The sequence below is a fragment of the Schistocerca americana genome, chromosome X, assembly GCF_021461395.2.
Source record: "Schistocerca americana isolate TAMUIC-IGC-003095 chromosome X, iqSchAmer2.1, whole genome shotgun sequence".
NCBI classification, from domain to species: Eukaryota; Metazoa; Arthropoda; class Insecta; order Orthoptera; family Acrididae; genus Schistocerca; species Schistocerca americana.
The window spans coordinates 608,051,785-608,074,305 of NC_060130.1; the positions used below are offsets into that span (position 1 = coordinate 608,051,785).

The window sequence follows — 22,521 nt, forward strand, 5'->3', positions numbered from 1 at the left end:
GGCACAATGGATCAACACAACTATGCGTCTACCCTTAGGGACCGTGTCCACCACTACAGGCATTTGGTTTTCCTTGGCACGTTGGTATCTACATGCAGGAAAATGCAACGTATCGCCGGCCGCGGTGGTCTCGCGATTCTAGGCGCGCAGTCCGGAACCGTGCGACTGCTGCGGTCGCAGGTTCGAATCCTGCCTCGGGCATGGATGTGTGTGATGTCCTTAGGTTACTTAGGTTTACGTTGTTCTAAGTTCTAGGGGACTGATGACCACAGCAGTTGAGTCCCATAGTGCTCAGAGCCATTTGAACCATTTTGCAACGTATCACACCGCTTACAGTGAACGTGCGTGGTTCGAAGAGTACCAGAATGAGCTTATTGTATTTCCATGACCACCAAACTCCTCGGAATTTAACTCAATCTAGCATGCGTGGGACCACATCTATTGTGCTGTTCGCGCCATTGATCCTCAACCGAGAAACCTAGCGCAGCTGGCCACGGCAGGGGAGTTGACATGATTCCATATCCCAGTTGGTACCTTTCAGAATCTGACTGACTCGCTTCCTGTACGTCTTGTTGCGGTCTACACTGCAAAATGTAGGTTCACATTAATGTGACTGGACAGTGTATAATACAGCATCATCACTGATGGGGTGTCCAATAACATAGTGTATATCTATCTATGTATCTGAATCGAGTGACAGACACTTCGTTTTCAATGAGAAAGGTTACTATTACTTTTTAAATATTAATTTCTATTATTCGAAAGAAGGAATTAAAGAATGTTGAGGATTAACGTCCTTTCGACAAGCTCCAGCTGGGCAAGAATGAGGGAAGAAATCAGTCCAACCTATTTGGTTCGGTTCGGTTCGGTTGTGTGGAGAAGGAGACCAGACATCGAGGTCATCGGTCTCATCGGATTAGGGAAGGATGGGGAAGGAAGTCGGCCGTGCCCTTTGAAAGGAACCATCCCGGCATTTGCGTGGAGCGATTTAGGGAAATCACAGAAAACCTAAATCAGGATGGCCGGACGCGGGATTGAACCGTCGTCCTCCCGAATGCGTGTCCAGTGTCTAACCACTGCGCCACCTCGCTCGGTAGCCTATTTGGAAGGAATAAATCTAGCATATGCCTTAAATGATTTAGGGCGAGCACGGTGGTTAGAGGGGGATTTGAATCACACTCCTCCCAAATGCGATTCCACTGTTTTATCCACTGTGTCACATCGCGCCGTCGCTTGGTCTCTTGGTCTGTTTACATGTGAGCTTACATTGGTGATCTTCTGGTTCATATCTTATTATTTTATTGTCGTTTCGACTTCCAATAGTCGTAATTACTAGCCGCAGCTACTTTTTTGCGCTACTTTTGATACATTTTCCATTTATAATTATCTTTACGACTTACACTAGACGGTATACTTTGACTGTGGGCCATTCTCCAAAGCATTCTAGCACATAGAGAAGAACTCACTTTCAAAAAATATTTATGTTTGTAAAATGATGGCTTTACAGCATCGTTTTTATATTTGTAGGCACAAAACTGCGAGTTGCCCTTTTCGAAAGATTCCCAGGGTCTACTATGTCAACTCTGTTTCGGGACTAGGAGTCTCAGTGGATTTTCAGCATTGTTTGAGTGCGTGGCTACTTAACAGCTACGTTATGTTTTACCTGTAGACTTAGAACTGAATTATGGTGTTAATTGACACACTAAGCAAAGTCAGTACCAGTGTTCCGATGTGTGGTACTGGATTACTTAGCTGCCAGATGCAGTTTGTGCAGGGTGTGTTCTAGAGATCACAAGTAATGCAAGATACTAACGGTATGTACAGGGTCATTCAGCTACACCTACCTGTATGTTTATGCAACCTGCAGAACCATCAAGTACCATATGCAAGGTTTTCATATTCTCTTACTCACTATAGACAAACTATTAAACCCATAGTGAGAGTGAACAGGACCTTTTTGTAGAAAATTTAATGTAGTTAAATTTTGTACCAGGGTATGTTTTTGCTAGAGGGCATAGTTCTCGAATTATTCAAGAAAAACGTACGAAACAGACCTTCAAACTCGTTTTTCTTGAATAACTCTAAAACTGTGGCCTCCAGTGAGAACGTATCCCAATACAAATTCCAGTACGTTAAATTTCGTACAAAAAGGTCAGGACGAAAAGTTGGCACATAGCGATCAAGAGAATACGAAAATCTCATGCATGGTTTTGAAGGTATTGCAGGTAGTGTAAACCCCATAGGTAGAGGCAGTTGAATCACATTGTTCGTCGGGTAGGCAGTATCTTTAATTTAGGAAGTGTGGGCCACACGTAAAACAGGTGATGCACTATAGCCTCACAAAATGACATAGTCAGACTGTAAGAAACCAGGTGAGCTACGACCTGACAGAAGTTTGGTTTATTTCCGCTGGTAAAGAAGAGAAGTGTTTGTGTTTTGTTTACGATTCTCGAAACTGAAACCTCTAAAGGACCCTACATTTAGAGAATCCCTTCCGCCTCTAATTCTAAACTGTAAATAAGTAACTTTTTCATCTCTCAACTCTACATCGTCTCTTGAACTGGACTATACCAGTGTCTGCATTTGATATGTAAGCAATGACTGTTGATGGTAAACGAAATAAAATAAGCGTTTATTAAAAGTATTTGTGGATAACTGCGTTCTCTGTCAATAATCCTTTTTTAAACCGCAGGCACGGAGTTCAACAAGATACGTAACATTGTACGTAAGGATTGTGAGCTCTCCCGGTACTGTAGAAATATTTTATTGAACAATTCCTCCAGTTCATTGTCAACTTCTAGTACATCGATCTCTTGATGATGCCGTCTATATTCTATAAGATCTTCCACATGGGAGTTCACATTGTCAGGAGGTCGTAGTGAATGTTTGTGTGTGACATGCTAGTGATCTTCGCTGTTCTGACCTTTCAGTTCACCCTATTAACATTTCTTTTGCTTACATGACCATAAGCGTAGGGACTATTATTCTAATTACCCTAATACCTGTACAATTTCATGATCTCTCCTTACATTTCTTCGACGATAGCAGTGCTGTCTGAACAACATAACAGAAATATTCATCCTCATTAACGCAGAATCAAATCTTTTTCACTCCACAACATATTTAATTTTTAAAAATCAAATTTCGTGTGGGCGATGTGACTCTGTAACGATATTCCCAAAAACTCAGACTTAGTATATACTTTTACAGCTTCACAATACGGTTGTTGGCGCACATCCTGTTAAAATATAAAATCTTTCCTTTCCTTGTCTGTAGCTCATTCTTTTATGACTATCCCAATTCTGCTCGTTCTTGCCCTTACAATCCTATATTGAAACAATCTTACACTTTCTCAACAGGTGCTATCGCCGCCATTTCGAAATTATTCTCTATTATGACTCTTGTGCTTCACACTATGCAAACAATGCCTTATAAAACATTACAATTACTGATTTATTTGTATTACTGATCTCCTTGTTTCTGGCCTTATCCCGTATCTTCGACCGGTCGCCATGTCAATATGGGTTTTTCAATGTTAGTGGTAGTGGGATACATTTCCTGTCGCTTCGCCTTCCCACTCAGGTCGGAATTTGTGTACCATATCTATCTACGTCTGGTGTAAGTCCACGTGAAAGTGTGAGACCGTTTTCAATGGGTTCGCGAAGTCTACAACTGAGATAGGACGTGGGTACCAGCCCACTATACACCTAGGCGGAAGTGGGAAGCCGCCTGAAAACCACATGCATCTGTCCGGGCCACAATCCCTCGTCGTTAATTCTCTGGGCGGATTCGACCGGGGGCCGACGGTCCTACCCGAGTTACGGAAGAGCTGTGCCAACGCTTGCGGATCTCTGAGTGGGTCATTTATGTTACTCAGGTTGTTTTGCTATTATCATCTCATCTGATATTATTATAGTTATTATTGATATTATTGAGTATCGTTATTCCTCATGTTGCCAAATATAAATTTGTATGTATGTATGTATTAAACTGGGGACCTAGAAACGACGGAGAGGCTTCGTCTCGCCGTAGACCTCGATGGTTCACAACCCACAACAGGCCACAGCAGTCCATCCACCCCACCGCCGCCCCACACCGAATTCAGCGTTATTGTGCGGTTCGGCCCCCAGTGGACCCCCGGGAACGTCTCATGCCAGACGGGTGTAACCCCAAATGTTTGCGTGGTGGAATAATTATGGTGTACGCGTACGTGGAAACGGTGTTTGCGCAGCAATCGCCGGACGGAGTGGCCGAGCGGTTCTAGGGGCTACAGTCTGGAACCGAGCTACCGCTACGGTCGCAGGTTCGAATCCTGTCTCGGGCGTGGATGTGTGTGATGTCCTTAGGTTAGTTAGGTTTAATTAGTTCTAAGGTCTAGGCGACTGATGACCTCAGAAGTTAAGTCGCATAGTGCTCAGAGCCATTTGAACCATTTTGCGCAGCAATCGCTGACACAGTGTAACTAAGGCGAAATAAGGGAAACCTGCCTGCCTTCGCCGACGTAGAAGGAAAACCGCCTTAGGAACCATCCACGGGCTGGCCGGCACATCAGACCTCGACACTAACCCGCCGGGCTGATTCGTGCCGGGAAAGGGCACTCCTTCTCGCTCGGGAAGCAGAGCGTTAGATCGCGCGGCTAGCCGGGCAGGCTAAATATAAACTTACTCTTATAACTGTTTCTTTACTGGACTGAGTAAGGTGGCACAGTGGTAAGATAGTGGACTTGTGTTTCGGAGGGTGGCGTTCCAACCCCGACGCCACACGTCCAATTTTAAGTTTTCCATGATCTCCCTAAATCGCTTAAAGCAAATGCCAGGATGCTTCCTTTGAAAAGGATAAGGACTATATTCTTTCCCATCTTTGCCCGATGGAAATTTGTGGTCCATCTCCGACGAATTTGTCGTTGCTGGAAAGTTAGAATCATAAATTACTTCTTTCTTCTCGTTTGTGTAGTATAAAAATAGGTGAATCAAAAAGCAATTATAGAAATTGAAAGGCTTGAGAACGTATGTTTGGTAAACGTTCTGATAGGTGTAATTCTTGGTTCAAAGTATGTGAGAGATTGAGATCAGTGAAACAACATAATACATTGAGAAATTCCCTTTGACACGCAAAAGACATCATCAGTAATTTGATATAGAATTGTGCAATAAACTGCCAACTAAGGAACACCAGGTGCTGAAACAAAAGGAGGAGCAACGTGTGGCAAGTACATGATAAGTGCTGTGAAGGGTCGTGGTTGTGCTCGTGGCGTGCTTGAGTGCAGTGGTCGCCTCACCCTGCCCAGCGGGAACCACGAGGAGGTGTTGAGCTCTCCCGCCGGGATGGTGGGTGGAGGTGGGGGAAATGGGAGAGGGGAGGGAGGGGGCAGGACCGGGCATGCAGGAGAGGAACCATGCGGTGCACACATATATCATCTCCTGAGCTACAGCAATTCTACGATAAGCGTGTAAATTTGTTTCAGTTCTACAAGATTGGGCCTACTTAAAATATAAGACCCACGTGATTGATTCGTTTGGTTCGATACTCCTAAGATACTTACAAGGGCAAAATACTGTTTACATTCTGATGCTACACAGACTGTGGTACGACTTCTGCGCCAAACTCTGAAAAACGTGTCTCGTAAAGAGCAAAGAAACATCATTTGCTCATTGCTTGCCTTACTTTTTGACGTGAAAACGTCTATCCGCTCGTCGTTCGAGCTGTCGTGTGTAAGAAAATACCGTCAGATTTGAATCGCTCATGGCTACGAGACTAATAATGCGTAAACAGTGGTTTAGCCCGCAACAGATAGATCATGTTTGTACGTGTTTGCCGCGAAGTATTTGTTTTGCCTGTGACATCGTTGTACCAGTGTAGGCGCATTAGCTCTGTGTAAAGTTATAAATTCGTGTAGCGTGGAAACGCTTTCAGCTATGACGTTGATGCAGATGTAACTGCCAAGAGCATACGGCGCACTACTAGGACCCAAGCGGGGACAATAAAAATATTCACAGAGATATAAGTGAAACTCAGTATTAAATGCAAAATCATAAAATAATGGAAGATGTCATATCATATGACTCCTAAATATGCTCGGAATTATAAAAAAACTAGAGTCAAAGAAAATCTTACGTCGAAAGGAATCCAAAAAGCCCTAGAATGTCCAGTACCGAGTGAGTGCAAGAGCTATGGCAGCATCGAAAAGGAACTGAAGAACGCGACGTAAAGCGTTTACATAACTGGCTCATCGGGCATGCAACGGTCAGCGTCACTCCACACTTGTAATTTATTTATTCTGTAACCACTGTACTATGTAAAAATCGTATTAAAGAGACTGATTACTAAATTAAATATTAATACGAAACCCTTGTTATGATTTCTTCCCGTCGCTTACACGAAAACTCTACGAAACGGACCCGAACAGCGCACACAGAAATTACGAGTATTTTGTTGCTCATTTTCTGGCGCGAACATTTCTGTGGGATGGTAACCAGGCGACTTAGATGTAAACGTGTAGCTCTGTAGTGTGATCACTTTGATGATCACGTGCAGAATGTAGTGCCGTATTTGTGTTGTTGCTAGTGATAAAGGGAAAAAGAGAGTGTAAAACACGTTGCCTGTACATACGTTAACTGTACTACTCTCGAACAGCACCAAGGTGTATGTTTCTGTCCTCATCCAACTGGTGGATCGCTTTTAATGGTTCTGCATGCTCTTATACTGCGAAACGATTTTCGCCTTAACACAGAATATCTGTTCATCCTCCTATGACCAGAAATCTTGTGCCATTTTCTCCAGCGCCCTGCTGACCAGCTACTGCAGAAGAAAATTTAAAAAGTGACCCTTTACTTCCATAGTGGAGAACACGCAGTGATGAAGTACCTAAAATACAGTAAACTTGTTTGCCAGATCTGGGCTCCAAACCGTATTAGGTGGAAAGTGAGCCACCAATTGTGCTAACAGTGCGTGCTTGTCGGCTCTACCTTTGAGATAGGTCTTTTCTCTATGTTCTCAAACCCTGGGCATGAAAAGTACGGAGTGGTTCTTGAAACACTTTCCTGTAGGGAATTATTGTTTCCAGTTACTAAATATTGAAGTATAAAACTGGAGCAGAAGGTGTTCTAATCACGTTTCGTAGTTGTACACCCATGGAATATAATTAATCTAAATTAAGGGTTTTGTTTGTCATGATGAAAGAATTTTGTTCATATTTTTGTTAATATTTCTGTAAAATCTTGTGAAATCGGAATGCCTACGGAATATCTCCTTTTCTGTTTTATTAAATGCAGAGAATTAGTTTCATCCATGAAATTCCACCTCAAGCGTTAGTCAACAATATTTCTACTATCCCCTGTAGGTTGGTATGTATGATAGTTTGTTACTGATTATCAATGCGGAGAAGAGTAATGAGAGGCCTCCTAAAGCAAAATGATATAAACATATCTGCAAATGTTCAGTGCTGTAAAGATGAGAGGCAGTAAGATTCAGGAGTAAATGATATTATGCGTGAGGAGTAAAGGAACTGAACAGGATAATATCTTCAGGCATACAGGATGACTTCAGAAGAGACTCCAAAACGAAGGACAGTAATAGTACTGATGATCTGAAGCGAAAAAGATCATGTGAACATACCTTTACCAATAATGCTTATCTTTTGGATTTGCAGAAACCTTCACAAAACTGCCGGAATCAATATTTTAAGTTAAATTTTCCATGAAAATACTTCGGTACACGTTTTTTGCTTTAGATGAATATTTGAGAAGAGAAACTAACCAATCGTTAATTTGTGTCTAACTATTACAACGGTTTAAAAATGTAGCCTTAGTCCTCAGGCACATGCAACATGATGGATCGCTGCTCTTCTTATGTGAAGAGATAGTAGAAGAGACATGACTGTCTTCCTCCCTGAGCACACCGGTCGAGAAATAGCATGTGTTAAGATTTCTATCCATGTGATTTGTTCAGCTGCTAATTTTTGTACTCTAAGGTGACGTAGTGACGATTTGACTGACCATTTGAATAAAAGAAGTTAAGACATTAACATAGATATATACGAGGTCTATTCGGAAAGTAAGGCCTGACGGGGTGCGAAACGGAAACCCCAGTGAAAATCCGATGAATCTTTGCACAGATAGTTTGGGCAGTGTCTCTAGTATGCCTGTCGATCACATCATGTGGCTCTTTCCAGTTCTGAACGCACAGTGAGCACGTAAAGATGCTTAGAACCGTAGTGTCTCCCGCCAAGGATGAGGGACAGGTGTGAAAGTTCGCCTAATGTCATGCAGCCCACATAACATGACTGTCATACGTTTCCTCCCGCATGACAATTCTCGGCCGCAGTCTGAAGGGCAATGAAGATGCTCCTGCAGCATTTTCGATGGAAAGTGTTTGATCACCCACAATAGAGCCCGTAATTGACTCTCCCTGAGTTTCATCTCTGCTCACGTGAGCCGCTGGCTACGAAGACAACGTTTTGGCACAGACAACGAGCTGTAAATCAGCTTAAAGAATTGGTGGGAAGAACAGGCGGCTGCCTCCTATGACGAGGGTACGGGAAAGTAGGTACAACGCTACGACAAATGTCTAAATCTGAGCGGCGACTATGTAGAGAAGTAGCTGGAAGGTGTAACTAACAGTTGCAAATAAAACATTTTCGATTATCACAGTGGTTTCAATTATGCGACCGATTAGACCTTATTTTTCGAATACGCCACGTATTTAATACTTCCGCATAAAAAAATTATGATCTGGCATGTGAGCCGAAATATATCAATATAGGCGATGTAAATTTTAATAACGCATTGAAACATATAAGTCTCTCATGGTTCTGTAACAAAATTATAGAAATTTTGTTTATGGGGTTTATTCAATTTTATAAAGACATTGAAACCAATCTAACATGACTATTTTCACTTCAGACTTTTAGTACTATTGCTTCCACGAATATAAACTTCTCTTCATAAATCAGCCTGTACATTTTTTGGAACACTGTACCAGAATTTCTTTCAGTAGGAAGTTTTACCAACGGAATGGAACGTTATAAGGTCACATGCAGCCAGGCATCGTTACTAGTAACACTGAAATATGACTTCCATGATTTCTGTTATAGTAAATTGGGGTTCTACTTCATATGTTAAGCGTGTAACTGAATTGTACCACAAACTATCTAATGACTGATCAGGCTGCACACTGCAGTTCCCATGCATGCAGTTGGTTGTCTGAACGAACACAACACTCTCATACCGTTTGCGCCCAACACAACCACGACAGCAGATGGATGGCCAAGCGCTAAGTCTGTTGCCTCAACAGGTGATAGGTCAACAGGTGGAGACACACCAACAGGTACAGCTCCACTGGTAGGTTACGTATCCTTTGCTCAAACAAGTTTCTGGCGCCACAACTGTATTTCAAAGGTCGGCTCCGCCAGTTGCCGACTTTTCACATCTTGCGTGAATAACTTATTGTAGCCTATAACACAATATCTGTAGGTGTATTATATCTCACGAAGAGAAGAAACGCTAGTAAATTATTTACAGTACAGACGTAAATACTTAGTAAGGGTTTCACATTGATTTTCATCCTCTTAGGCATTGTGCGTAGTGTAACCTAGCAGAAGTCTTTACCAGTTTTACTTCGTAAACACGTGGCCGCTTACGAGTGGATGTATCGTTAAGACCACAAAGCCTTCTAAATATCGGAAAATAAATTACACTGTAGCTGAAAATGATTAGCGATTTTCAAAGACACTTTAATACTCCGTTTGTTGTGCAAACGAATTACATGTGGGTGATTAGAAATGGAAATTTTCTTAGTTTTTCTTGTATCTAACATTGGTTAGTCGTCCAGGCGAACTCGATTTATCGTATGAGACATATCGTTGTCATATAACGTGTTAATTTAATTGCTACAAAGGTATCTGTCAAATTAAAGACAGTTTTTTACTTTTTTTCCATTTCCAGCGAATGACTGTAGGAAAGTACCTCATACGGATGGGTTCTGTGACGAACGGAGGAGACACCAAGTCAATCTTTCTGAGAGATTATATCTTTCCGCCGAGCCGGGACAGGAAAGAGAGTCTTTACATATACTGTATTACCACCTGAGAAAAGTACAGAAAGAGATTGAAATAGATTTTGGTATACTGCAGCTTGAAAGGTAAAGTTAGATTTTGGAAGACTGAAAGTCTGAATCACACTCTGAGCAGTAGCACAAGTTGGATGCCTCAGATAGTCACAACGTTGAACTAAAGAGAAAAATGGGATTCCGAATACTAGTACAGCAGTTGAAACCTTTTGTGACGACTCATTACAGCGTGCACTCTGTTAGAAGATGCATCATTAATACCCGTACTTCGTTGCTGTTCTCGGTAGAGTTCTGAGAGATTCCTTTTCTCACATGTTACTAGGTCCTCATAATGAGAATTAAGCTGGCATAGCTTTTACAAAGATACAAAGTAATACATGAGGAGCATAAAAATAACAAAGGCGCCAAAAATATGGTTAGTTTCCTTAAATGATTGGTTTAGAGACTTCGAACATTAAGAACCGGTATCTCGGTTTGTCAGTGCAGCGCATTATCGATCAAAGCTTCGAGGATTCGCTGGAAATTCGTATTTTTAGAAGCATTGTTTCTGAAAAGTTTTTCTGACTGACAAACACGCCTGTCCGTCGCTTGCTGAGAAAAGCAGGTCTTGGAGAGGTACACTTTTTTTTAACAAATCTGAGCCGGCAGCGCGCTCGTGTAACGCCGCAAGTAGGGCGCAGGTGTGTGGGTCGATGTGACAGCGCCCCGCCTTATGAATAATGAAGCGAAGGGCGTTGCGTCATGCGACCACTCGACAGCTGTTTACTTCAGCTGGCTCGTCTCCCACAATAGCAGCCCTGTCTCATCAGTCACCGAATCCTCTTGCCGCATCCTAATCAGACGTGGCCAAACTAACTTCACTGCCTCAGATGGTCTTCACAATGCGACGCATGTGCATTCGTATCCAGAGTTTAGGAGAAACAATAGAGACTAGCTAAAATGGCAGCAACCGCCAGGAGCATTAGTACTGCAGAAAATTACCCCAATGGTACTTCAATCGGTTTGTTTTTATACTCATGTGACGAAGGTCGTGGGACACCTCCTAGTATCGTGCCAGACTCTCTTTTTCCCGGCATAGCGCAGCAACTCGACGTGGCATAAACTTCACGAGTCGTTGGATGTTCCTTGTAGAATTATTGCGTCATGCTGCCTCTATAGACGTCCATAATTGCGAAAGTGTTGCCGGTGAAGGATTTTGTGTGCGAACTGACCTCTCCATTATGTCTCATAAATTTTCGATGGGATTCATGACGGGCGATCTGGGTGACCAAACCGTACGCCCGAATTGTCGAGAGTGTTTTTTCAAACCATTCTCGTATAATAACACACATAAAAATTCCGTCGTTGTCTGAGAATATAACGACTGTGAATGGCTGCCAATGGCCTCCAAGTACCCGAATATCCAGAGGACCTAGTTCATTACATGTAAACACAGCCCACAAAGTTATGGGGCCACCACCAGCTTGCGCAGTGCCTTGTGGACAATTTGGGTCCTGGGCTTCGTGAGGTCTGCGCCACACTCGAACCCTACCGTATGCTCTTACCAACTGAAATGGGACTCATCTCAACAGACCACGGTTTTCCATTCGCCTAGCATCGAACTGATATTGGCATGAGCCCAGAAGAGGCGCTGTAAGCAATGCCATGCTGTCGGTCGTCTGCTGCCATAGCCCATTTACACCAATTTTTTGCCACACTGTCCTAACAGATATGTTCGTCGAACGTTCCACATTGATTTCTGCGGTTATTTCACGCAGTGTTGCTTGTCTGTTAGCACTGACAACGCGACGCAAGCAGCGCTGCTCTCGGTCTTTAAGTGAAGGACGTCGGCCAATGCGTCATCCGTGGTGAGAGGTAATGCCTGAAATGTGTATTTTCGGCACACTCTTGACATTGTGGGTCTCGTAATACTGGATTCCCTAATGATTTCCGAAATGGAGCGCCCCATGCGCCTAGCTCAACTACCATTTCGAGTTCAAAGTCTGTTAATTCCCGTCGTGCAGCCATAATCACGTCGGAAACCCTTTCACATGAATCACCTCAGTACAAATGATAGCTCTGCCAATACACTGCCTTTTTATACCTCGTCTACGCGATGCTACTGCCATCTGCATATTTGCATATCGCTGTCCCACGACTTTTGTAACCTCTGTGTACAACAGACAACAGCATGTTTGCAAGGGGAACAGCATCTGATGCCGTTATAGATAGGCAAGATTCAATTTGGTCGAGTGAGATGGTGGAATCCCTTACTGGATGATCTGCAGCTCATAGCCGCCAGTAGACTGGAGGCAGTTCAAATCCACAAAGAAACTACCTGGGCTCAACTAATTATGCTTCTTTGGTTCTTAAGTTCCACAGTTTCAGCACCGCCAAGATTCCGTTACGGACGGTAGAGGCCAATGATGGGTCATGATGACCAATTTTGCTGCTATGTCTGAAAAAGGAAAAGACTACGTTACAGTGTCATGTAGAAGTGCAGTAACTGCAGAGCCAAGAAGACTCATTAAGTCAAAGGAAGGAACTTCTTGAGTGGGAACATCAACACGTACCCTTACTTACACCTCAGATAGGACGGTTCTCTTCACGGGATACGTTTTCGATGTGACAAGAGTCAAATACATGTTATTTTCAGTCAGAAAATGCATCAAATCTTTTGACTCTGGAGGGGCACAGCGGGTTTGCTACTGCTCTAGGCTAGGTGGATCCACGGACCTCCATGTTTCTCCTCATTCAACTTTGACTGGATGGGTCTACAGAGATGAGAAGTGAGCTACTAGCGTACAAAGGGTGAGGTGTGTAAAACAGGCCACGCTCTTCCGGAAGTTATCTCACTATTAAGTGTTATAAGATTTGCTGGAATTGGAGATACTTGGTTCATTGTGTATTGGCCTTTGGTGCAACGTTTACGAATCTGTCACAGATGTGCCATAATATCCGTAAGAAAATGAGCCCAGCCGAATTTCGAGTAGTAAAAGTTCATTTCCTAGTATATTAGTGTTCTTAAATGTTTCGCTAGCAAATCTGAAATTTCTCATACTATGGAAGGTATGTTGGTAATCTCCTCTAACGCTATAACGAGAAGTACAAATAAAATTATATGAGAGTCACAGGATGATTTCGGCTACCAGCTTGCTACGTGAGCAGTTATTATTTAGACACAGGAAAAGCTGTGTAAAAAGGTACTATGCCTTTTATCGTATACAAATTTCATTTATTCTGTGGGCATGTCGCAATAAAGAATAATGAATCTGGTTAGATTGATCCTAAGAATACGTTCCATTCCGTTGTACTTTCGCTGAACATTTCCCATTGGATCAAAGAGATCCTTGCACAAAGTCGTTACAAACTTCTCGAATTACTCGATTTTCTTTTACTTAAGACCGTACTTTAATTAACTGTAAACTAATCATAAATAATTCGTTATTGTTATATTCTTCTTCTAACAGAAACGCTGCAGTACATCGCATTTGCAGTTAAGTGATCTGCGATCACCTGACAAGAGATTCACGCACGACTCAGTCACATTACGGAAGTTCCGCATATCCCTACGAATACTTAAGTACCAGTGCCACTTTGAAATTGCCTAAAATAACTCATTTTTCTAAGACTCCCTGATTACCAAATTCTTTAGGAAACAAATCAGTGGAAGCACTTCTCGACTTTGTTCATCCATTCTTTCATTCACTATGGATCGTACAGTCAGTTATTCTGCTTCCAAACTGAAAAATATAGCAGTGGCCATACGACGTTTGTGGCCATCGTCTTAATAATCATTCCGTGACGTCCGTCATTCTCTCCGAGTCAAACAGTACACTGCAGTCCCACCACAATAACAGCAAGCGAAACAGTAATTCTTCCTAACATCTGAGTCATCTTAAACAATCACAATGCAAGCTCACAAAGCCAAATTCTCAGTCTTATCAAATAGCCTAAGGGATTCTATGTCGTGTAAAATTCAGTCAAAGTAGTGTACTACCAGTCCAATAAATTGCGCTCCCGATGGATTTAAATCTTTATGCAAAGAATAGGAATACTAGACGTTCAGCTGCAGTCACATTCCAGTTACATGTGCTGTTAATATTAGTGACAGAAAACTGCCTTCTGTGTGCTTCGGGTGGCACTTCTACGTGGAGTGTGCGGTGATGTTTGAGTAATCTGGTGAAGGATTTTCGCGTTTAGTTGATGTCGTGATCGCGTGCGCTCAGAGCTAGTTATCGATCTCTGCCTTCAATTATTCAAAGCTCTCGCTACTGACGTTGCACCATAAGGGCACAATATTTCTTCACTGAATGAAAGACTGCGAAAACGTCGGACTCCGGAATGAATTCAGAAACTTAGACGTAGTTCCTTCTGTCGTCCTTGCTGTGGAAGGAAGAAACAGTTAGCAAGCAAGTGCAAGACAACAATTCTGTGAATGCCATACGACTGTGCTTAAAAGTCTACATCGTGCGTAGTCCAATAAAGACGCTCCATGCAACCAAGGGACCATCCCCTGCATCCTGTCAACCCCCAGATGTGATTCTCATCGTCAGTATAAATTGCTTATTGACAAACTGAACAGCATCTAATACACGGGGACACGAAGTTTTAACTTTTAACAGCTTTTCTCTCTTAATCAATGAAATTTGTTTCCCGACTGCATAAAACTTCTGCTATAGTAGTAATGTTGAAAATCGTATCTCCGCCTACTTCCTTCACATGCATTTAAATTGATCAGAGTTTCTCAATAAGTGTGAGCTAATCACCGGAAGTTTTTCTTCTGCACAGAAAATAAGTCCATGGAAAAAAGTAAGTGAAGTAGCTGAGGTTCAAGAATCTAGAACAACGTGCTCCTGTACCAGTAAATGGAACTCTTGTATTTGAAATCCGTCAGACAACTTTCCAGTTCAACTGTATATTTAGTACACTTGCAAAATGATTTTTCATTATAATATAGGAATGAACTTTCGTGAACCATCATTCTGTTGTAGCTGCGTAGTATCGCTGCATACTAATAGGAAAGTTGATTGCTGGTTGAGCTTCCGTAAGAACACACGTGGCGGTTTGCGTGATGCAGGGGCTGTGAGCGTGACGTAACGTCGCGTGGCGTCCAGTAGCCAGCGAACGCCTAGTGCCTAGAACCTAGTCCTTACCTGCGGTGCAGAGCCGTGTGTCCTCGTCGTATCCGTCAGGGCAGTCTGGAGCGCCATCGCACAGATACTGGATCGAGATGCAGATGCCCTTTCCTTCACCACCAGGACATTTGAATGGCTCGTATGGATGACAGGCCTCTCCTGTGACAAATTCCATTACTCTTGGTACCGCTCCACATACAGTAGAAAGTTACATGTAAAATGTAATGTTGCCACACATATAATGACATAAAATAGGCACTCTAAGTCAATAGCAGCATGGGCACAAAACACGATATTTTTATATGTAGGAATTACATACTAACCTGTTCAGTGCGTCAATAAACACAGCTTGACAAAAAAATTTAAGCACCCAGAAGATACAGACGGATGTCAGTGTAATTTCGTCCACGTAGACGCAATCGGCGGCTACGTGAATGAATAGATTTCTAATTCTCTATCACAGGGAGAATGACCACCGGAGTATATTAGTTTTGCTTGTTTTTAGGCATGGTATGGTATGTAAGTTGCGTGAACAGAATCAGATGTTGCGTGATCACTGTGAAGGATACGGAGACCCCACGTATGCGCTTGAGAAAGCGTTATCAGCACTTAACAGAGTTTGAAAGAGGCCTCAGTGAGCGTCTCCATTTGTCCAGCTGGTCAAATCGTGCAATATACAGGTGTGTGGGGCATTCGGATGCGACAGTTGCCTTACGTTCAGCAACATGGGGGCATGGGGCTAGGAGTACTCATCGTCACTGTTCCGGACAACCACGTCTGACCACCACAAGGGAAAGTAGCTGTACTGTGCACTAGCACATCATAAACCTTCAAATCAGCGCCTATCAACCGAGAACAAGTAATGGGCTCCCTACGACATTCTATGCCACCCAAAACCATTATCAGCAGCGGTACTAGAGACAGTAGTGCCCGCAGGGTGCCGTAACTCCAAAACACAATCGCGACCGGGAAGCATGGACTGCTGATGAATTGCGAGCAGTGTGCTCAGCGATTAATCGCGGTTGTGCACTACGTTGAATGACCATCGTCGGCGAGTATGGTGGCGACCTGGGAAGAGGTCCCAATCTCCCGATGTTCGGGAGAGGCGCAGCGGTGCTGCTTCTGGCGTAATGGCACGGGAACCTTCACGGTCGACTTCAGGTCACGGCTAGTAGTGATTGAGGGAACGCAGACTCCACAACTGTATGTCGCAGACATTCTGCATCCTCATGCGTTGCCTATAACGTTAGAGAATCGTGGTCTATTTTTCAATACGACAACTCTCGCCGATGATGGCACATGTCTCTATGAACTGTCTGTATGTTGAGGTACTCGCGTGGCCAGAAGATCTCCAGATCTGTCCCCAATATAATATGTGTGGCATCCAGCTCTGACGTCGACTCCGTCTCAGTGCCAGTGTGAAGGATCTCAAGTGCCAGTTACAACAGCTGGGCCAGCATGCCTCAGGAGCAGGCGCAACGGCTATATGAACCTCTTGCCAACCGAATCAGTGTATGCATCCAGGATGGAGGGGCTGGTTTCATACTACCAATTTCTTTGTAATTTTGACTTGATCTTGTAATCACTGCGCCGGGCGTAGTGGCCGAGCGGTTCTACGCGCTTCGGTCAGGAACCGCGCGACCGCTACGATCGCAGGTTCGAATCCTGCCTCGAGCATGGATGTGTGTGATGTCATTAGGTTAGTTAGGTTTAAGTGGTTCTGAGTTCTAGGGGACTGATGACCTCAGATGTTAAGTCTCATAGTGCTCAGAGCCATTTGAACCATTTTTGTAATCACTGCAATAACGTCACATGAAGTTTCGTTTCCTTTCCTACTCCCCTTGCTGGTATTTAACATTGTTTGTCAGGCAGCATAGTTGCAGGATCTTTCACTGTCATACCTACATCGTTTAATGACATTAAATACCTACACGGATAGTATTCATGCCCGTATACCTAAATGATTAATTTTTCGGAGTTACACGACTAAATTACTGCCAGACTGTCAGTATTTTCACGAATTATTATTAAGAGTCTACATTCAGGACGTCAATTGAAAGAACATTTAAACTCAGGATATTTAGACAGAAGTTCAGAGTTCAGTGACATATTGTGGTAGAGCAAGCTACAGGCCATGATTCTGAGTGAGCATATATCTTAAGTGATACTCGATGACATACCTCCCAAAGAACAGATGAGATGAAAATGTGTATCCTGTGGTGAGTAAAATGCAGAGGTTTTGGCCATCATGCTGTTGGCCCTTACATACTCTGATCAGCCAGAACATTATGACTTCCTACCTAATAGCCGCTATGTCCAACTCTGGCACCGACAACAGCGTGGAAGCAATGAGGCCTTGATAGGTCGCCGGAAGGAGTGGGCACCACATCTACATACACAAGTCCCCTAATTTCCGTAAATTTTGGGGAGGGCGCGATGAGCTCTGAATTCATGTTCAATCACATCACAGATGTGTTCCATCGGGTTCAGATCTGATCACGCCAGCACATCAATTGGGACTCAACACTGTGTTCCTCGAACCACTGCATCACACGCCTGGCCTTGTGACATGGCGCATTATCATGCTGAAAAATGCCACTACCGTCGGGAAACATGAACGTCGTGAAAAGGTGTGCACGATAATCCTTGACCGTCATTGTGCCTTCCACGAGATCCACTGAACCCATGGATACCCACACGAATGTTCCCCAGAGCATAATGGAGCTGCCGACAGCTTGTCTCCGTTCGCAGTACAGGTGTCAAGGAGCTGTTCTCCTCGAAAACGACGGATTCGCGCCCTCCCATCGGCATAATGAAGAAGGTATCGGGATTCATCAGAAAATGCAACGCTCTGCCACTACACAAACATCCAGTGTCGATGGTCGCCTGTCCATTTCAGTCTGAGTTGCCGACGTCGTAGTGTTAACATTGGCATGTGCATGGGCCGTCGGCTGCGGAGTGTTCGGTGCGCTGTGTGTTCAGACACACTTCTACTCTGCCCAGCATTAGAGTCTGTGGTTAGTCGTGCAGTTTCCGAAATGCTCTTGCCGAGCCTCTGGGCCATCGAAATCTGCCCTCGGTCAAACTCAGATAGATCGCTCGCCTTCCCCATTCAACAGACGGATAGCACGCTCACTGATACTACATGCACCGTGCTTGTGTCTGACAGCCATTCCTCACCAGGTGACGCTGCTGTCGCCTGGTGGGGTTTAGTAGGTCGGTGTTCATAATGTTCTGTATGATCAGTGTATTTAGAATGAGACGTTTGGGGCATTGTGATGAAATGGGAATTGCTGTATCCTCTAAACTTTCTAAGAAATCTGTTGACGTTCTGAATGCAAATAATTTGTAGAAACTGTGATCACTGACGATATCTCAATGTATCCCTGTCATGAACCACTATGTGGCAGCAAAATGTATGCTTTCGGGTGTCATATCAAGAAAATCGCAAGTCAGATATTAAAATGCACCTTGGAGATGATAAGCATCTGCAGATAGAGGAGAGTGTTGTACCTAGAGTATACTGTACCTTATTGATAGAGTTTAAAAGCGTATATTTCTTCTTTAAATTTTCGATCTGGTTACTGATGCTTTCTCTTTGCTTTAAGCTTGACAATCATGTGTTCCCTTGCGGTTGTCAAGTTGCGTTTTTCTAATTGTAAGAATAGAAAACATTTAATTCAAGAACTGTTAAGACATTGAATTATTACCGTGTGAATTATGCAGAAATTCTGTAAATTGGTGACCCCTGAAATACTAAAGAGCGCTGAGGCCCCAGGAAGTGTGCCAAGTCAAACGGTGACTTTACGTCACGACTTCAAACTGGTCCAGACGGAGACACAGCTTTACAATTGCAACACAATCTGAAAAAGCGAATTGACAACCTTTAAATTCGAATCTTGATACGAAAGGACAGGAAATTATCTCCCCAAATGACGTGACAGTACGGAAATACGACAAGCAGTTTCCCCGCTGAATCTAACGTAGTTTCCACCCATCGAATGAAGGTGCAGATTGCGAAGTTCGTACCAAAAAAGCAGGAACTGTGGTTCGTGATTTTGGATTTTGAGTTTATGGAAATCAACGCTGTGGATGATAACTCGAAATGTGCTATGGTGATTAGCAGTTTCGATGCCTGGGCAGTGTCAATGGTTTCGGATATTACACTCTTAAGACAAAAAAAAAAAAAGACGCATCACGAGTGAGTTATCCGTATTGGGACGGAAATCGTTAGATATGTGTGTGTCCAGAAATGATTATAATTTAAAAAATTGGATAATTCATTCAAGAGAAAGAGCTTGTCAACAAAGTATTGGTTCACCTCTGCCCCTTATTCAAGCAGTTATTCGGCTTCGCATTGATTGACAGAGATGTTGGATGTCCACCAGAAGGATATCGTGCCAAATTCTGTCTAACTAGCGAGTTAGAGCTTCAAAATCCCAAGCTGATTGGAGGACTCTGCCCATAATGCTCCAAACCTTCTCAATTGGGGTAGAGAACCGGTGCGTTTGCTGGCCAAGGTGGGCTTTGGCAAGAAATAAGACACGAAGTCATACAGACGTGAAAATTTTTCTGGTCGTGAATCGTAGTTAAAAGTGGGGGAAACATCTGTTAAAATTTACTGAACCGAGAAATCTGATCACAGCCTACATTACAAGTATTACAACATAAGAATAAAAATGCGTTTAAACTATTTTCCATATTAGCGATTTCTTGCAAATAACTGTATTTCCCTTTTAACTTGTCATACAAAATATTATATGACGTGTGAATATAGAGAACTATAGTCAAATAACGTGTGCGTTGGCTAAGAACAGCCGGCTTAGTATCATCTGTCAGTGGTAAATCTTGAAAGAGATACCCTGCCTCACATCAGCAAGAAAGAATGTCATTTACTCATGATATGCGGTCTCAGTGCTGACGAATTCTTGTAAACTTGGCCCATATTGTTCTGGAACTGCAGCCGTAATGGGGCATAATACTACTGCAGTGCTGCAATGTAAGTGCTCAAGATATAGACTGAAGAGAACCAGGTGAGCCGTAAACCCAGCAGCGGATCGTGAAATACTGCATAAGCACACAATGACAGGTACTTCCACCACCTGGCAGAACAGGTCGTACATTTTCGGGTTCAACGAGAGAACAGCGCAGGAGATTTTTTCTGCTCATAAATATCACCAGCGTCTGCTGTAACAATGATTCCGTGTATATATTGTACTGAACATTATTTCTAAGGAAATCATATTTGTTGTTTTTGTTGTTGACTTCAGTCCTGACACTGTTTTGATGCAGCTCTCCATGCTACTCTGTCCTGTGCAAGCCTCTTCGTCTCCCAGTACCTACTGCAGCCTACATCCTTCTGAATCCGCTTAGTGTATTCATCTCTTGGTCTCCCTCTACGATTTTTACCCTCCATAATGCCCTCCAATACTAAATTGGTGATCCCTTGATGCCTCAGAACATGTCCTACCAACCGAACCCTTCTTCTAGTCAAGTTGTGCCACAAACTCCTCTTCTCCCCAATTCTGTTCAATACCTCCTCATTAGGTATGTGATATACCCATCTAATCTTCAGCATTCTTCTGTAGCACCACATTTCGAAAGCTTCTATTCTCTTCTCGCCTAAACTATTTATCGTCCATTTTTCACTTCCCTACATGGCTACACTCCATACAAACACCTTCAGAAACGACTTCCTGACACCTAAATCAATACTCGTTGTTAACAAATTTCTGTTCTTCAGAAACGCTTTCCTTGCCATTGCCAGTCTACATTTTATATCCTCCCTACTTCGACCATCATCAGTTATTTTGCTCCCCAAATAGCGAAACTCCTTTACTACTTTAAGTGTCTCATTTCCTAATCTAATTCCCGCAGAATCACCCGACATAATTCGACTACATTCCATTATCCTCGTTTTGCTTTCGTTGATGTTCATCTTATATCCTCCTTTCAAGACACTGTCCATTCCGTTCAACTGCTCTTCCATGTCCTTTGCTGTCTCTGACAGAATTACAATGTCATCGGTGAGCCTCAACGTTTTTATTTATTCTCCATGGATTTTAATACTTACTCCGAACTTTTCTTTCGTTTCCTTTACTGGTTGCTCAATATACAGATTGAATAGCATCGGGGAGAGGCTACAACCCTGTCTCACTCTCTTCCCAACCACTGCTTCCCTTTCATGTCCCTCGACTCTTATAACTGCCATCTGCTTTCTGTACAAATTGTAAATAGCATAAAAAAGGAGGAAGGATGAAAGATTAGGTTCAAATGGCTCTGAGCACTATGGGACTTAACATCTATGGTCATCAGTCCCCTAGAACTTAGAACTACTTAAACCTAACTAACCTAAGGACATCACACGACACCCAGTCATCACGAGGCAGAGAAAAATCCCTGACCCCGCCGGGAATCGAACCCGGGTACCCGGGCGCGGGAAGCGAGAACGCTACTGCACGCACACGAGCTGCGGACTGAAAGGTTCGGATTTAAGGTCCCGTTGACGAGGAGTTCGTTAGGGACTGAGCACAAAGTCAGATAGGACCGAAACAATAACTTATTTAATTTTAGATAGTGTTAATATGGAAGCAGAACTACACGTCGTTTATATTAAACAAAAAGTTTGACACACAGACATCTAACACTACGTTGTGATGTTCATAAATTTAAACACATTTCAGGTTCAAATGGCTCTGAGCACTATGGGACTCAACTGCTGAGGTCATTAGTCCCCTAGAACTTAGAACTAGTTAAACCTAACGAACCTAAGGACATGACAAACATCCATGCCCGAGGCAGGACTCGAACCTGCGACCGTAGCGGTCTTGCGGTTCCAGGCTGCAGCGCCTTTAACCGCACGGCCACTTCGGCCGGCCACACACATTTCAGGTTTAGAACATGTAATGTATCTGGGTTTCTGATACAGTTAAATACCTGTAGTCACACAGATTAGAATCTGTTTAAGATGGGCGTTGATGGGACCTTGTCCCTTTCGAAACACAAAAAATACCTTCACATACACATTTTGAACCAGACACTGAAAAACGTTTGCCGCTCGTCAGTGCAGTCAAGGATTTTGGTCTTGGGGTCACAGTCTTGTAAGATTTTGCCACTACCTCACTTACCCTTCATTCGGATATTTTCCTGATGGCAGCCTTCAGTTCAGCACGCATTCACTGTCATTCGTCAGAAAACAAGGATGAGAGTCGTTCAGTAAGTAATTCAAAACTTTTTTTTTTTTTTTCAAGAAGGTTGGTTTTGTTCAGGATTCCAATACACCATATCATTCCTCACTCTTTTGGCTACGAATTCTTATGTTTTAACATAAACTCCGTTC

General features: G+C 43.1%; 1 protein-coding gene across 2 annotated transcripts in view; it reads right to left on the bottom strand.

Annotated features, from left to right (window-relative positions):
* The window catches only part of LOC124555075 (IDLSRF-like peptide), a 216,732-nt gene that overhangs the window by 69,128 nt on the left and 125,083 nt on the right, over positions 1-22,521 (bottom strand). The window contains exon 2 of one of the 2 annotated variants that reach the window (XM_047128863.1): positions 15,201-15,338. In XM_047128863.1, coding sequence (XP_046984819.1) covers positions 15,201-15,338 — 138 coding nt within the window. Of the gene's footprint in view, positions 1-15,200; positions 15,342-22,521 lie in introns of both variants that reach the window. The other variant, XM_047128862.1, reaches the window with a different exon arrangement.